Raw genomic sequence first — 18,976 nt, 5'->3', positions numbered from 1 at the left:
TCGCAATACAGCCAAAAATCGAAAAAAAAAAAAGTTTAATTTTTTTTTCGATTCTCATGCAGTATTTTGTGTGCTCAATCCATTGATATTATCGCCACATCGAAATTCGCACTCCTTATCAGTTTGTTATCAATGGGAAAAATTTGGTTCCAGACTAATAACATCACCATCTCATTACTCAAATATATTTCATCTGATAACTATACTAATAAGATACCATGCATCTTAGTACTCGTTCGACCAATAACATTCTAATAACTATACTCACTAGTTATATTACTAGAGTAATAAGATTGCATCTTATTACTACTTATTAGAAGTTACTAGTAATAAGTAGTAAGTATCTTATTAGTCACTATTTATTAGTCTCAACTATAAAATAAACCACCTCTGGCGAAGAAACGCTGTATGGTGCAGAATAATAATAATAATAATAATATAAATCCTCAGCTGTTTCAAATAAGACACTGGTTACTGAAGTAAAATTTCAGTACTTCTCAGATCTGTGCAGCGCACAGTACTAAAATGTACTAATCCATACTAGAGTGTACAAAATTGTACTAAAACTATAAAAATGTTTCTAGTGCATTTCTAGTGGTTCCTAACAAGTTTCATTGAAATTTTCGGACAAGTTTCGGAAAAAATTGTCCGTCCGTCCGAAAACGTGTCCGGACATTCGGACTGTCCGAATGTCCGGACAAAAAAGCGTGTCCGAAAGGTTCGGACAAAATTCACTCCATGTCCGTTTGTCCGAGTTCGGACGAACAAATTTTCATTTTTTCGGACGGACAACCTTCTGTCCGTTGACAGCTTTACCTAAAACTAAAACAGATATAGTTATGAAGTAAAAATTGGTCCAACATAACTAAATTGTGAAGAGCAGAGGTCGCAACGGGACTTTTTCGGGCAAAACATATTTTTCTTTCAGAATTTGATGAAACTTTGGTTCTACATGTTTCAGACCAAAAGGAACAAAAAAATTTTCGGGCTGGTCAGGCCCGAAATCGAGTCTCACAAAAAAAAAAATTTGTTTCTTTTGGCCTGAAACATGTAGATCCAAAGTTTCATCAAATTCTGAAAGAAAAATTCGTCTTACATCGGTAAGAAGCTTTATTTTTAAAGTTTTTTCAAAGTGATTTTTTGATGTATAAAATGGATCATATACTCACCCTATTACTGTTTACACCAGCTTCGTTGTTTTCTTTACCAGTACATAGACGTTTGTTCAAAGGACCATCTTGATTTCCGCCATTGCCATTACTACCACCAGTGTTCGTTGCATTTCCACTTCCGCTACTTCCATTGAAAGCCATGATTGATTTTCAAACTATGGATATCGATATGTAGCACTATATTCAATAGAAGACGATGAACTTCACCATATTCACTACGCATATACAGACTACACTATCTTCTACTTATTTTTCTTTTTCATGATTTTTTTATTTTATATAATATGATATGGGAAAATTTTTCTATGAATATGTTTTTTTACGATAGATAATTACGAACATATAGGTAAATAGCAGAATTGGGATGGAATATGGTACATAGATATGTCTGAGAATTTGCGCACACGCGGGTCACGTACTTTTGAAAGAATGAATACAACATTCACATATACCGGTAAGTTATTTATATTTATACAGTAATACGCCTTTTTTATATTTGAATATAGTAAGATATTGGCAGTGAAAATGCGGCATCATTTGAACTTCACTATGCGCACTTATACTTGTCGTTTCAATACGAATTTCATTTTAATATTTAATTATAACTGATATTAACTGATGATTGAAACAGCTGGATTTTTCATTCAATCGTTGTTTTGATATGTTGGTTCTCAGCGCTAGTTTATTGTTTCAATTGGATTCATTTCATCCCGAAAGATATAAGAGCACAAGAACTCTCATTGTGATGCTTCTTTTAGAACAAATCTAACATTCTCTTTCGGCTGAAACGATTGATATGATTACAAATAAATGTTTTCATCAGTCAACTGATATTCACGTTATTAACAGAAAATAGAACGTGTTGACCGGAAAAAAAACTTGATAGATGTGTAAGAGAGAAAAAATGTGGCTTTACATTCATTTTTTCTCCTAATAATGAAGTTTCTATAATACTTGGCTGGATCCCTGATGTTTTTTCGAAATCAACCACCTTTTTGTTTTATGTGTCTTACATTTCGTAGTATAAATTAAACTAAGAGTGTTTGACAGAAACATGAAAATGTTGGAGCAATGTGTTAGTGCATGTTCACTTGAATTGAAGAAAAAGTGAGATTAACTGTCATTCTATGTACCCAATTGAAACATTATGTTCTATACTTTTCGATTAATAAGGTTTTGGTTTTTATTTATCGATTCAAGCAAAAACGATATTAGTGAAATAGTTGATTTTCCAAATATTCTCACCTAAGCGACCATGATATTCATTTTTTTATATGTTTTCGCTTGAAAAGACTACATACTGAAGCAGGCAAGGTGAGAGTGAGGAGAGAAATCTACGGTTATATTGATACATGCATGCGTATGCGCATGCAAGCGAACGTCGACATGAACATGAATACGGGCAAAGACTATGTTGTGCATTTTTCCTACTTTTCTTATCATTTTCGTTTGTCTTCAATGAAGGTTTATTTTATTTTTTCCCATATTTTTATCTCTGTGGTCGTTGAACCATAAGAAGTTTGGAAATATTTACTTGAGAATCCATTGTTTTAAAATCCTCTTGCAATATCGGTCTTCGTGAATTTCACTTGAAGTGCAATATCAAATCCATGTCATTATTGTTGTGCCGGTTAAATCGTATTATAGTACCTGAATAAAAAGTACTTCACAATTATTTTCAAGTCGTATCCCTTCCACCGCGCAAAAATGTATACCATAAAAGATATACAATATTTACTATATTTTTGAACGACCTTAAATGTCCTAATAAACCTTTGCCGTAGAAATGTAAAAACATTTTTTAGCTTTCGACTACAACATTTCATCACAACAGGTTGGATGTAAACATACTGGAGCGAGAGAAGAGGGGATGAACTTAAATTTATATAATTTTTTTTAGATAAAAATGAAAAACAATTTTTTCAATCCATCAGGTGGAAAAGCTTTGGACTGTTCGGACCGAACGTCCGAAAATTGGGTTAGGAGTTCGAACGGATGGAAGAACTCCATCGGACAAATTCGGTCAAATTTCTACAACGCTGTGCCTTTTCATCGTTGTAGCCAACTGATGTAAGCAAGTGTACTACGAACGAAATGTCAAAATCAATGTCAAATTAGTCAACAGTTGTTTACTATGAAAAATGCTTAAAATTGCGATGTGCGTATGGCGTCGTTCGCGTTTTTGGTTCGCCGAATATCTCGAAAAATTTAAAAGATACAGTACGCCCCCGCAAATTAGAAACCCGAAAATTAGAAAACCTCAGAAATTAGAAATGAATTTCAGGTTTGAAAATTTGTATGGAAAATTTCTAATTTCCGGGGTTCATTTCTAATTCACGGGGTTTCCGAATCATTCCATTCAAGACAAATGGAAATTTACTTCATTTTTAATGAAAAAACGTAATGAAAGTCTTTTTCATTTCATTGAATAACTATATTAGCAGATCAGCTGAGATTTTCGACGTTTACCATGAAGTTAAAAATTCAGTCACGAAGTATTCTGTTCCATATTGTCTGCGTCAATCATCAATCATTAACAAATCGAAACCGATTTGTTCCATCAGAGAATTTGCATATACGAAATTGTATATAGAATGCTAACGTTTTCTGTTTACTATCGCATGATATAATAAGAAAAGCCGGTCATCATTTATTTCGGTTTGTTCCCAGGAGTAGTTTATCCAGTAAAATAAACTAACAGACTTACTATATATTTATAATCACTAAAATAACTGCTTATATACATACAATACTTGATTGAACAGTGTTCAATATATCGTTTTCAATTAAGCAAATCATTCCCCCTATCAGTTTATCATTTGATACACCGTTTTTGGATGAAATTGAAAAAACCTGAGATATTAGAAAACTCCGCAAATTGGAAATGGTCTCGGGACATTTCATTTCTAATTTGCGGGGGCGTACTGTAATTGAGATCTGTAAAAGCCAGAAGTTTTGGCATGTCAAGTCCAAGCTTCGGATTGGTTTTGAGCCCACTCTGACTTACCAATTTCGTTCCATACGCCTCCGACTGAGGACCTCAAAAACCTAGAAAAATTACACTTTTGTATGGGAAGTACCCGAAAAAAGCATTTTGCAGGGTTTTGGTCCAGGCAAACTTATGTTTTTTTGCAAAAATAATGGGAGTCAACCGAACACCTACTTTAGCATAAATTTCGTCCGAAATCGACATTTTTTAAAATGTTTCCCGAAAATTACACTTTTGTGTGACAAATCTCTCAGAAAGCCATTTTGTTGGGTTTCGATCAAAGCAAACTGCCATTGTTTTGTAAAAATAATGCGAGTCTTTGAACAATCAAACACCTACTTATTTACCGTACGAATTCCGACTGCTTGAATTATTACGCTGAAAGAGCGGAGAAAGATAGCACAAATATCACTTGTCCATAATGTGATATGTGGAAATACTTCATCGAAATACATTTTGAGCAAAATAAGTTTTAAAACACCGCGACATTGGACAAGAAACTCAGATTTCCTCCCATTACCGACGCATCAAAATTGCTATTCTAAGTTTGAACCTATTAATTATATGTTGAGTACAAACAATGAATTTTACAAATACTTTGTTCCTATCAAGCCGCCTAATTTACCAGATGAATGTAATATTACTACTATTCCGAATTGTGATACTTATTTAATTGATTTTAACACAAGTACAAATACTGTAAAACAGAGAGTAGCTAACTATTTTAAGCGAAACAGAATTTGGAGAGAGTAAAGTCAAATAGAATGAATTATCCCATTGTAAATATTGTAAATATAACAACATTTATTTATGCTAAATAAACCACCTCTGGCGAAGAAACGCTGTATGGTGCAGAACAATAATAATAATAATAATAATATATATCACCTATTTTTTCTTTTCATGTTTTCAAGTTATGGGCAATTCGACACTGCGCCTTCTTGACAGTTTTCATATAAATGAGCCCAGAAGCGCCAACTGGTGCAAGAACATGTAATAGAACCGTTGTATACCAATAGTATTCAGACGCTTACACGTTGGGTATACTGTTATTATTGACTGTTTTGAATAGTAGTTCTTTCACATAAAAACATAAAAATCTGCTCGCATTACACTGATATCTCTCTTATTCCATTGATATTTTTTCCAAAAGAGAAAAAAAAATATTTCAAGCCTCAATTGCACAGCATATCACTATTAGAATCATTGTGTCGACATGAATCAACCAATAAACAAACCAAAACAAACACAAACCACACAATGAAATACCACGTTTGTATAAATATAGCAATCACTTGAAGAGAAAAACTCAAAAAAACATGTTTCAATAAAAAACAATATTCTAATATTTTAGAAAATATAAAATTAAATGAAATTTTTGTGTTTTCACGTGTTTTCATCAACATGAATAACTGCGACAAATGTCACTTCATGTTGTCATTGAAACAATCGGAACGTGGAACGTCAACAAATGAACTGACATTTGTTCGCAATTCTTTAGTTACTCTTGTGTTGACAAAAACACGCAAAAACACGAGAAAAAATGTTTAATTTTACGTTTTAAAATAACAAGATTAAATTCTTGCATTGAAAATTTTTTTTTCGCGCTTTTTAATAAAAATAAACTCAAAATATTTCTTGAGAACAGAAAACCGCTCAATAAGCAATTGACACATGTATATATTTGTATACAAGTCTTTGAATGTGACGTACGTTGTGCTTGTAGTACTTGTTCTTGCACCAGTTGGCGTTGACGTAAGAAGGCATAGCGTCGGGGCAATTATTAATTTGGGGGTGAAAATTTCAACTTCCCCAAAAGTGGGTTAAAAGACTCCAAAATTGGTTCCAATATTTAGTGCTTAATTGGTGCCGCCCATTGCAACTCTCAGAATGTCCATATGTGCACTTTTGGTCAAATTATGACCCTTGACATTGTTTGGCAAAACACATTTGAACCCCCATAATTCAAAATGGGGTTCGGCCCGATTTTCAAGACAGAACATCAGCGCCATTTCTAGCTTCGCTGGCGCCCTGGTTCAAAATCCGTTGGCGCCCTTTCAAACTGGAATTTTTAAAAGTGTGTGAAAAAAACTCAAAAATGATACATTTAATCCAAGTTTATTTGGAAAGGAACAAAAAAATGATACAATAAAATGACCTAAAGAAATGTCTTTCTTCTCGCTTTTGAATTGGCAAATTCTTCAATCACGTCGTCATATTGAATCGAATTTGCCACATCGCTTTCTATTGATATGATTGCCAGATGATTGAGCCTGTCTTGACCTATTGCATTTCTGAGATAAGTTTTAGTTAACTTTACGTTTTTTTTTTCAACAAAACCAACTAACACTAAACAAACACAAAGTGGTATGTATTGAGCCAAAGAAAATGAAACATCACATGTTGTAGTTAAAAACCAGCATTGTCGCCTTTTTGAATAAAGCAAAATCAGCGCGTAGGCTAGGGGAATATTACGCTTAAATTATTTCAAATATTTCAAAAAAATCCAACCAAGAAAAAAAAACATCGGTAGAACTGTGTGATGAATTGTTTTGATTTTGATTTTTTCATGAAAAGTACTTCTTTGTGTTTTTAGTTGATTGCGTGGTATAAGAAGACTTGGGAAGGGCTTGCTTCCGGAAGAATTTTATCCATCTGAACGCAAAAACACTTTGGTTATGATTTTTCCCGCCAACAAAAATGAGTTTTAGTTGATTTTTGTCGATTTTTCATATTATTTCCAACTTCTAATGGCTATATCTCGAAAAACAGAGTTTTGCCAGAAAATCCTCGCTCAAGCATGATGCATCTCGATGCATCAATCTCGATTTTGGCAATATGTCAATTCAAAAAAGAATACTGACAACAAACCAAAAGTCATGCAATTTTGTGATGTGCGCACAGCAAACGAAACCGAACAGGCCAACCTGTTTGCGAACTTCTTCAGTAGCAACTACGATGACTCAACGACTCAAGGCGTTCAACAATCGCCTACATATGAGTCACAGCAAACTGAGGAATCCCAGCTCGACATAAATTTTGTGCTTGAAGAGCTACAAGCCGTGAACACCAAGAAAGGTACGGGTCCTGATGGTATGCACTAGGCCATTTCACCATGTTGAAAAGTCGAAACCAACATACACATTCTGAATCGGTAGAGCCTGTAGATTTTAAATATATAGTTTTTGTGTTATAAAATTTATTTCTCGCGAGCAAAATTGCGAATTAATAAATAAATGAATTTGAAAGGTTTTATCATGAACCGTACAATACGTTTGAGTCACGCATCATAGCAGAGTTCGAATGTTTTGCAATGGATACTATGCATACTACAGGTGAGCGGAGTAAGAGAGTATAATTTATACTCCTACTCCCATACAAACGGAAAATGAGTATGTCTCGACATACTCTCATACTCATAGATACTCTTTGAGTATGAGAGTATATACTCAGAGTATATACTCTTTGATTTTGCGAGCGGCTTCAAAACAGCTTGTAATACGAGTAAAAATTACACATAATGAGTGTGAGCGAAACAGCATAAGATTTCGGCGCTCGATTGTCTTCCATATAGGCCAATTCAATTGAATATAATATTATTAAATATTTACGCATGGAAATATCTCGAAAACGGCTGGGTAAACCGGCAAAACGGACCGTGGTGTCACTCCCCAAAGGAGTATTAACACCCGGCTGGTTTAACGACCTAGAATACAAATCCGGTGGAATTTCAGCTGATCGATGGATTCTCAGGATTTGACCTGTAAAATTCCATACAAAACATAGGGAATATGACTTTACAGATGCTCATAAAAATGGAAGCACTGGAACCTGGTCAAATCCTGAGAATCCATGGATCAGCTGAAATTTCGCCGGATTTGTATTCTAGGCCATCAAACCAGCCGGGTGTTAACACTCCCTTTGGAAGTGACATCACGGTCCGTTTTGCCGATTTACCCAGCCGTTTTCGAGATATTTCCATGCGTAAATATTTAATAATATTATATTCAATTGAATTGGCCTATATGGAAGACGATCGAGCGCCGAAATCTTATGCTGTTTCGCTCACACTCATTATGTGCAATTTTTACTCGTATTACAAGCTGTTTTGAAGCCGCTCGCAAAATCAAAGAGTATATACTCTGAGTATATACTCTCATACTCAAAGAGTATCTATGAGTATGAAAGTATGTCGAGACATACTCATTTTCAAAATGAGTGAGTATGAGAGTATATACTCGCGAATTGGCCCACCTGTAATGCATACGAGATGTATATGTATTTTCGACATCACAGTGACGAGCTATTGTTTTTTCGAAAACGCAGTGGGGTACCAAAGGGATGTCTAAAAGAGGTTTTCAGAATTCGTAAATTTTCTCCAAAAATGGTTGGGGAGACGATTTCTGAGTGATTCAAATATATTGAATTAATTTCTGGCTAATTGAATGATATATTATCATTGATAAAAGCGCTACAGGATAAACGTATAACTTAAAGATATGTTTTTTATATGTTATTGAACGCTGAGATATGGCCTGCTGACTACAGAGTTCGTCTCTTCAAAAAAAAAGTTCTGAATCGCACGAAACGAAAAGGTGATCGAGTGAAGTCACGAGTAAACAATGATAATCGGAAGAACTTACACGGTCGATCAAACAGGAATCCGAATCTTGAACGAAACCAACGGCACCATCACTTTCACCGAACTAATCAACCACACACACAAAATGTAAATGGGCTAAAAACAAGGCTACCCGAATTCAATGCTGAAGTCTTAGCCTCTGATTCAGCGATATTTATGCTTTGTGAGACCCGCCTTGACGGCACAGTTGATTCTGCAGAGGTTTTTCCACCGAATTTTGTTGTATATCGTTGCGATCGTTCGGATGACACCGAATCAAAACAAACTAAAGTCAAAACACGAGGTGGAGGTGTTTTAATAGCCGTTGAAAGTGCATTGAAATCGCAATTTGTTAGCACAGGTGAGCAATTTGGAGCTGAGCAAATATGTGTGATGTTACCTTTGAAAGATCGAAACATATTTCTAGTTGAATTATACATTAGGCCTGATTCGCCTGTCGCTGTATATAAGGCAAATATGGAGTCGTTGAAGGAAATAGCTGCAATGATGAAGAACGAAGATATTTTAATAGTATCTGGGGATTTTAATTTGTCACGATTGGATTGGTATACTGATGATGCTGAAGATGCTGACATAGCCATTCCAATAAGTGCTTCATCTGAAAAAGAAATGGTCGTTTTGGACACCTGTCATGATCTGGGCCTTGTGCAAATCAACAAAAATGGCAACTTGAATGGAGCTATGCTTGAATTAGTTTGGACTAACAGCACCGATTTCGTCAATTGTTCCAAAAATGATTATCACCTACTGAACCAGGAGTCACATCACATATCGTATGAGATAAATATTGGTAATTTTGATTGTAACCAATTTAAACCAACTTCGAATTATAGTTACCGAGATTTTACGAATGCCGATTACGATACCATAAATGAGTCGCTGAATGACGTCGATTGGATGGAAATGTTTTCCGGTGATGATTTGGACTCGCATATCACAAAGTTCTACGAACTGATTGATTCAGTAATTTCATCGAATGTTGTGATGAAAACGAAGAAGCTTTCAAGTCACCCAAAATGGTTTAATAATGACCTTATCAATTTGAAGAATAGAGTCAATAATCAGTACAAATACATAGCATCCAGACATACCATTGAAGAAAAAAACTACGCCAAAAAAGAACACTCCACATTGAGAAGAGAATACAAAAAGAGCGCACGTTTGGCATATAGAAACTACAAAATTGAAATGGAAAATCTTATCAACGAAGATCCACAGATGTTTTTCGAATTCGTGAATGGTTCCAAAAAGACGAATGATGATCTTCCGAATGAAATGGTTCTTGGAGATAAGAAAAGTAGTAACCGAGGTGAGATAGCACAATTTTTCGCAACACATTTTGCCAAAGCGTACACTGAACCGGATTATACCAAAAATGAGAATTATTCTGAAGATGAACCATTGCTAAAGGATCTGTATGCTATTTTTCCAACTATCAACATTACTGAGGAGTTGGTTATGGATTCGATAAATAACCTTCCAAACAACATGGTATCTGGACCTGATGGAATACCAAATATTTTTGTCAAAGAATGTACTACAGCATTGTTGAAGCCAATAACACACATGCTGAAGAAATCATTAGACACTGGATTTGTGCCTGAAATTTGGAAAAGTTCATTCGTTAGACCGGTGCACAAAAGCGGTGTTAAAGCTAAAGTTGAAAACTATCGTGGTGTAGCCCTGCAGTGTGTAATACCGAAGTTGCTTGATTCCATCGTTGCTAAACACCTTAATTATCACATGAAGAATATTATTGATAACAGTCAACATGGATTTGTGAAGGGAAAATCTACAACTACAAATTTGGCTGAATTTACATCGTGTGCAATTTTAGGAATGAAAAACCAAATACAAACCGATGCAATTTACTTGGATATTGCGAAGGCCTTTGACTCGGTCAACATTGATTTACTAATACGCAAATTAGATATTATGGGACTGAATCAACAATTACTCAAGTGGATCAAATCGTATTTGTATGGTCGCCAACAGATTGTCAAATTGAATAATGACATGTCGAGCCCTATTGAAGTTACATCGGGAACTGGTCAGGGTTACCCGATTGGTGCTACATTGTTTCTGTTGTTCATCATTGATTTACCTAAACACATATGAAACTCAATACTTCAGTCGTTTGCTTGTGAACGGTTCGGCTTTACATTCACCGTTCAACATAGAAAGCTATATCAAACATCAATAGCTAACGAGCTACGAAAATCTTATAGTTGTAGCCGTGAGTTAGTCTAGCACTATTCTCTTTGTAATATTTCATATAGCCTGAATGTATTCTAAAACATCAGAGATCTGCGCATGCGTGACATTGGAATTGTATTCTAGTGCACAGTTAACGAACAAGCATCGAACGCTTCCAAGCGCGACGAGAATTCGATTACTCAGTTTAATTCTCGATTGTATCGACGAACAGCGGTCTAAATATCAAACGCGTGTGGTTTCGTTGAGAACCAAACATAGAGTGCGCTCATGCGTAACGGGGCGAACGGAATGCGTGCACAAGAGAGGGGAACGTAATGTTTGAACGATCTGACGTTTCACTGCGTTAGCGGCCGAGAGCTGCGTCTACAGTACAAAATCATGCATGTTGCACCAGCGAGAGATCGATCGAGAGTGAAATCAACCATGACCATGAATTCGTTGAGACCGAAGAATGCATAATTTTAATGATTGAGAGTGGGGCGCTAGAAATAGTATATAAAGAGAATGGAACCTTAGGACTAACGAGAGTTTATTTTAAATCTACCATGGAATAAACGAAGAAAATTGTAAAAGTGAAATCCTGAGTGTTTTATTAATAACCAAATTAGTTTCCAAAGTCCACACCCCTACATTTTGGCGCTGCGAATTAAAAAATAAATAGATTTTTCTGAGAACTTAGAAAAATTTTGATTAAAAAAGTGTGATTTTCGAGAACTTAGACAAAAAATTGAGTGAACAATTGTGTTTTTCGTGGACTTAGAAAAATTTGATCGGGAAAATATTCGGAAAAAAGAACTTAGAATATTTTTCGACAAAAATAATTATTTTTCTGAGGACTTAGAAAATTTTCATCGAGGAAAAAATTTCAATTTGAGAACTTAGAATATTTTCAACGAAAATAAATAATATTTTGAGAACTTAGACGATTTTCCATCAGAAAAAAAAATATTATTCTTTGGACTTGGAATAATTTTCGTGAAAATAAATGTTTTTTCGGACTTTCGCACAGTTTTTTGGAAAAAAAAAATAAATCCACTTTTTCGGACTTGGAATATTTTTGATCGAAAAAATATGGTTTTCATTTGGACTTAGAAAAATTCAGTGAGTTAAAAAATAGAAGTTTGGACTTAGAGAATTTTCGATAAAAATTTTGTTTCCAATTCGGACTTAGAAAAATTTGATCGAGAAAAAGTGAAGTTTATAAACACTTAGAATTATTCGAGTGAAAAATAAAATTGATTTTCCTACAAAAAAGAACTTTGAAAATTTTCAATCGAAAATTAAATTCAAGTGTATTTTTGAAGTTTTTCTGAGAAAATTGAAACAATTGAATTTGGTTTTTAAACTTGAACATTTCGTGAATAAAAATAAAAATCCATGGTGATTTGTGACTAAAATTCTCCGAAAAAAGGAATGGACTTTGGACAATATAACATATTTCGACGATTTTTTACAAATTCAACTGATTCATCAAAGACATATTACAGAATTAATAAATATTTTTTGACAATTTTTGACGAATATAAAATAACAGTTACAATAGTTTTCCGGGAAAAATTTCAACGATTTTTCAACAATATTCAACGAATTTTCAACGAGAATTTTGACGATTTTTCTGCAGTTTTGAACGAGTTTCAAAGAGAATATCCATAATTTTCAATAATTTTTCAACGCTTTTTTGATTAAAATTGTGAAGTGAACAAAATTGACTTTAATACAATATTACATTGTCGAACATTTTTGATAATCGATGCTGCTTTGGACGAGATACAGAACCAATATTATTTTAGATTTTGAGTTTTGTTTTTCTTTGATGATTATACTGTCATTCTTTGGACTGTATTTGCTGATATCGGGACTGTATACATTAATAGAAGAATAAATCGAGAGGACAACACATCGGCAGTGATCTTCAATTTCACCTAGTTTTATCATCATAACTACGAGTTGGGACCAGACGTCATCATATTAACAACCTTTTTTTTTCTCATTATACTAACGCAGACTAATATTTCAAAGTGAGTAAAATTTCAATCATTTCTTGTGCAAATAGAGAAGCGAATCATTTGATTATTCGTTTTCTGTGCTCTAGGGTTGATAGTTTTGAATGTGCTTATGAAGAAAAGTTTAGTTAGTTTTGTCTCGATCTAATGTCGAAAAAGAGAGATAGGGCGAAAACGATATACGAACTTAATTCAGAAAAACAAAAGTTAGAAAAGAAAATAGATCGTTTGAAAGAATCATTGCAAAATCAGGGAGAAAATACTCCTAGGAGGGGTTTACAATTGGAGATCTCAGGTTTAGAAGAAAAATTAAAGTCAATAGAAGAAGCGATAGGAGAACAGAGAGAACGGAAAACAGTTCAGAAAGGAGAAAAACATCTCAGTGACTTATTAGCAGAGAAGAAAGAATTGAATGATAAATTAGTTAGCGAAACTATTGCAAAGACCACCGACACTAGTTTACAAATAACTGAGATCGATAGAATTCAAAAACGACTTACTGAAATTGACTCTGAAATACATCTCATTAAACTGAATGATAAAAGAAAAACAGAGCAAGAAATTACAATCTCACTACAAAATAAAATGAATTTTGGTGGACACTCTCCAGTAAAAAAAGATCAAACTCCAAATACAATGAACATATCCAATTCTGAAACAATTGTAGTAACGGATGTTATTTCAACATCCAATACAGCCACTAATGTCATAAGTACTCAGTCAGTTCCAAATCCGCTTTCATCTACTATTATGGCCGAAAAACCAAAATCAGACAATTTTCAATTTCCAATGCCGAATGAAACAGAAGACGAAAGAAAGAAAAGATTTGAGATGGATAAAAGAGAAAGGGAAAAATTCTTTGATGCTATACGAGCAAGTCAAGGTTATCATGAAATTTCTAGTATTCATCAAGATGATCCTACCATGATTGCATCTAATAATAAAAAACGCAAAAATAATGAAGATTTGACATTTATTGATAACGAAAGCTCAAATAATTTGAACACTAGAGTTGTAAATCCAAGTACTGGAGCAGTTTCAAAAAACATTGGAAGAACAAATCCGATTGGTCCCACGTTAAATAAAATTGAAGAAGAGGATGAAGAAAATATGATACCTTATAACGTGATGGATAATATAATATAAATATAGTATAATTTGATGGATATGACGTTAGCTGTCAAAGTCATAACAAGTACATTTTCATTGCTCCGCATTATTAAATTAAATTCAAATATTTTTTGTGTTTTTCTCGATAAGTTTTCTGAAATTTCTTGATTGAAATAGAAAAATTGGATGAAAATTTCTAAGAAAACATTGAAGTTCAGTGAATTTTTTTGAAAAGAAAGTCACAATCAATCGTGAAAAAAACACAAACATACAACTATACATTCACCGCTTTGTTTTGTTGATGCTTTTTTTTTTTCCTTCTGAGTTGAAATCATGTCTGCCGAAATACATAACTGTGATGCCAGTAAATGCACGGGATCGGATTTTGATGGTGAATATCTGCAATGTTTTTCTTGCCATGAGAAGTGTTACATTCAATGCCTCAGTAAATGTGAAGCCACAAAGAGACTATTCACTAAATTCAACCTGTACGATGATCGCGGACAACCGGTAGCCGAAAATTCTAAGCACATTATACAACGATTGAAAATATACTTCTCCATATCATCAGCGATAACAGTTACATGCGCAACGTGCAGGAATTATTTTGTTGAGATGAAAAATCAGAATGGCACCTTGAAAACGGAGATCAGAAACAAAACAGATGAAATATCACGCCTATCCGCTGAATTGAATAGCCTCAATGGTCAATTGGATAACCTCAAAAGTGCCATTGAACAATTGGAAGCAAAACAAACGACACAAATTGAAGAAAATAAACAGAATGGTGACACTGACACTCAAATTAATGCTGATCGGAAAATGTTGGCAGATGCAATGAAGAAACTTGGTGAAAAGATAACGATATCTATCCAAAGTGAAATTGAAACAATTGTCGAATCAATCCAAACCGGTGAAACGGTTTCACATTCACCCGATGCAATTGTTTACTCGATCCACTTATCAAAATTTCCATTGAGTACCACACCCGATGATATCGTTGAATTGGTTTTGGAAAAAACTGGTCTTACAAATAATGAATGTTTTCAAGTTCATATTTTGCCCCAAGGAAAACGGAAGAAACAACCGAGACAGCATTTGGCGTTCAAAATCTCTACTCTGAACCAATCGATATATAATCAAATCCTGAATAATGAAATATGGGCACCTGATTATACGGTCAGAACATTTCTGAAAGAGAAAGCCAGACAAAATTGTCAACGTTTTGGTCAGAATAAACATCGGCGTCAACGTCCAAACCAAAATGGTCACAGTCAAAGGCCAAATTCAATGCCATGGAGAAGCAAAACCATCAACAATTATCGATCACAACCAAATCGCAGGAATTGGAATGAAAATTTCCAACGATCACGTCGTGGATACAGCCGATTTGTTGAACGGCGCAATAACATCAGACGTAATGACAATTTTGGCTACTCGAATGGTTATAATAACAATCAATTTTTTCAGAATAGTGACCAAAACATGAATTTGAACTACCGAGTCGATAGTAGATACCAATACGGTGTTCCTGATAATATCCAATATGGCAATTTTGCACAAAACAGTCAAATTGCCAGGCCACATCACCAGTCTTCGTCTTTTTTACCGCAATATTGGACCGATCCGCAGCAGAATTATCATTCCGACCAATATCGACACCCAATTTACGGAGTACCACATTTGAACGGCATGCCTCATCATTTTTGAACAATAATTCATTTCACCGCACACATTTACATAAACTGAAGAAAAATATACACACGCAAAACATCAATGGAGTGAGATCCAGACTTGCTGAATTTAACGCTGACATAATCGCTTCGGATTCTGCAATATTTATGCTTTGCGAGACTCGCCTTGACAGCACAATTGATTCTTCAGAAGTATTTCCTCCAAATTTTAATGTGTATCGCTGTGACCGATCGATTGAAACTGAATCAAAACAAAGGAAAATTAAAACAAGGGGTGGAGGTGTACTGATTGCTGTTGATAGGACAATGAAATCTGAACTCGTCAGCACAGGTGAGCAGTATGGCGCTGAACAAGTTTGCGTTATCCTGCCATTGAAAGACAGGAATGTTTTTCTAATTGAATTGTACATACGTCCTGATTCTCCTGTCGCAGTTTATGAGGCGAATATGAATGCAATTCGTGAGGTAGCAGCAAAATTGAAGTCCGAGGATATTTTGGTAATTTCTGGTGATTTTAATTTATCCAACTTGGAATGGTATACAGATGAAAATGAAGATTGTGACGTTGCCATCCCACTGAACGCATCCTTGGAAAAGGAAATCACTGTCTTGGACTCCATGCATGAAATGGGACTTGTTCAAGTAAACAAAGTTGGAAATAAAAACGGTGCGATGTTAGACTTGGTGTGGACAAATTGTACAGAGACCGTGAGCTGCTCAGAAAACACCCATCACCTACTAAAAAAGGAGTCACATCATCGATCATATGCAATTACCATTAGCGATGTTGAATTTAACAATGGCAAGTCAACTATTGATTTTAGTTATCGTGATTTTGCAAATGCCAACTACAATAATATAAATGAGATTCTTGATAACGTCGACTGGATGCACGTTTTTTCGGGCGATGACTTGAACTCTGAAATCACAAATTTTTATGAATTGTTGGATTCAGTGATATCATCGAATGTCGACGTGAAGACGAGAAAAATTTCGAGTCACCCGAAATGGTTTAGTCATGACCTCGTTAACATGAAAAATAGACTCAATACAAAGTACAAATTCATGAGATCCAGGCGTACTGTTGAAGCTAGAAAGCATGCAAAGGAAGAACATTCCGAACTAAGAAAAGAGTACAAAAAGAGCGCACGTTTGGCTTATAAAAATTACAAACTTGAAATGGAACAACTTATTAACGAGGACCGACAGAGATTTTTCGAATTTGTAAATAATTCCAAAAAAAGGCATGATGACATTCCTAATGTAATGATGTTTGGAGACAATGAGAGCGGTAACCGTGGTGAGATAGCTGAATTTTTTGCAACACATTTTGCAAAATCGTATACTGAACCAGATATTAGCTTAGCTGGAGATTATTCTGAAGATGAACCACTACTAAGAGATCTATGTACTAATTTTCCTATGATTGACATCACTGAGGATTTGGTTATGAACGTGATAAATGATCTCCCAAGCAACATGGTGTCAGGACCTGACGGAATACCAAATATTCTCATCAAAAAGTGTATGCCAGCACTACTAAAACCTATCACACACATGCTAAAGCAATCGTTGGAAACTGGTATTGTCCCTCAGATTTGGAGAAAATCATTTGTAAGACCAGTTCACAAAAGTGGTGTAAGGAAAAAAGTTGAGAACTATCGTGGCGTAGCCCTGCAGTGTGTAATACCAAAGTTGCTTGATTCAATAGTTGCTAAACACCTTAATTATCACATGAAACATATCATTGATGAGAGTCAACACGGATTTTTGAAAGGAAAATCTACAACCACAAATTTGGCTGAATTTGTATCGTGTGCAATTTTGGGCATGGAAAACAAAGTACAGACTGATGCAATTTATTTGGATATTGCGAAGGCCTTCGATTCGGTCAATGTCGATTTACTGATCCGTAAATTGAATATTATGGGATTGAATCAACAGTTGCTCAAGTGGATTGAATCGTATTTGCATGGTCGCCAACAGATTGTCAAACTGAATAATGACATGTCGAGCCCCATTGATGTTACATCGGGAACAGGACAAGGATACCCGATTGGTGCTACATTGTTTCTAATATTCATCATTGATTTGCCAAAACACGTCAGCAACTCAATTCTTCAGTCATTCGCTGATGACACTCGCCTGTGGAAACACATCGAACATTATGATGATTGTCTGGAATTACAAGCTGACCTAAATAGGCTTGTAGAATACTTCAAAAGAAATCAGCTGAAGTTGAATGTATCCAAGACCAAATTTGCGTCTTTTCATCGCGCGATCTTAAAATTTAACTTCGAATATTCCATTGGCAACGAAAAAATTGATCGGGTCCACGTGATAAAGGATCTAGGAGTAATACTTGACCATAAATTGAATTTTAACGCACATATTGAGTACATTACAGCCAAAGCGAAATCACGTTTAGCATGGGTTAAACGGTTTGGATATGAATTTGATGATCCATGGACCATAAAGAAATTGTTTTCCACATTTGTATTGCCGATTGTGGAATATGCTTCCCAAGTTTGGAATCCATACACCGCTGAAAAGATTGCACGAATTGAATCGATCCAGAAGCAATTTTTATTGTTCGCTCTACGCAAAATGAAATGGCCACAAAGATTCAGGAAACCACCGTACGAATGCCGACTGCTTGAATTACAAATGATTACGCTGGAAGAACGAAGAAAAATAGCCCAAATATCACTCGTCCATAATGTGATTGGTGGTCATACGTCATCGAAATACATTTTGAGCAAAATTAATTTTAAAACACCGCGACATTGGACGAGAGACTCAGATTTTCTACTATTGCCGATGCATCGTGATAATTATGCCAAGTTTGAAACTATAAATTATATGCTGAGTACATACAACGGATTTTATAAATACTTCGTTCCTATCAAGCCACCAAATTTTCCAAATGAATGTAATATTACTTTGATTCCGATTTGTGATACTTATTTAATTGATTTCAATGCAAGTACAAGTACTGTAAAACAGAGAGTAGCTGAATATTTTAAGAGAAACCGAATTTGAAGAAATTGAATTTAATTTAATATTGTATATATTGTAAATATACCAGAATATTTTTATTTATACTAAATAAACCACCTCTGGCGAAGAAACGCTGTATGGTGCAGAAT

At 34.8% G+C, this 18,976-nt stretch overlaps 1 protein-coding gene and 1 long non-coding RNA gene across 2 annotated transcripts; both read left to right on the top strand.

The window, feature by feature from the left end:
- The first annotated feature begins 2,571 nt into the window (after positions 1-2,571).
- On the top strand, positions 2,572-5,043 carry LOC129572626 (uncharacterized). The gene is made up of 2 exons (XR_008688468.1): positions 2,572-3,006; positions 3,073-5,043. It is a non-coding gene; the product is annotated as an uncharacterized LOC129572626 (long non-coding RNA).
- Positions 5,044-9,259: 4,216 nt separating this feature from the next.
- LOC129572627 (uncharacterized) lies at positions 9,260-14,169 on the top strand. The gene is made up of 4 exons (XM_055452631.1): positions 9,260-9,576; positions 9,637-10,418; positions 10,641-10,859; positions 13,691-14,169. Exons 1-4 carry the CDS (start codon positions 9,260-9,262, stop codon positions 14,167-14,169), a joined length of 1,797 nt encoding a protein of 598 aa, XP_055308606.1.
- Positions 14,170-18,976: the final 4,807 nt, after the last annotated feature.

Source organism: Sitodiplosis mosellana, unplaced genomic scaffold, assembly GCF_009176505.1.
Source record: "Sitodiplosis mosellana isolate CC-2019 unplaced genomic scaffold, AAFC_SMos_1.0 Smas_scaffold_5288, whole genome shotgun sequence".
Lineage (NCBI taxonomy): Eukaryota > Metazoa > Arthropoda > Insecta > Diptera > Cecidomyiidae > Sitodiplosis > Sitodiplosis mosellana.
This window is presented reverse-complemented; position numbering and strand designations above follow the sequence as displayed.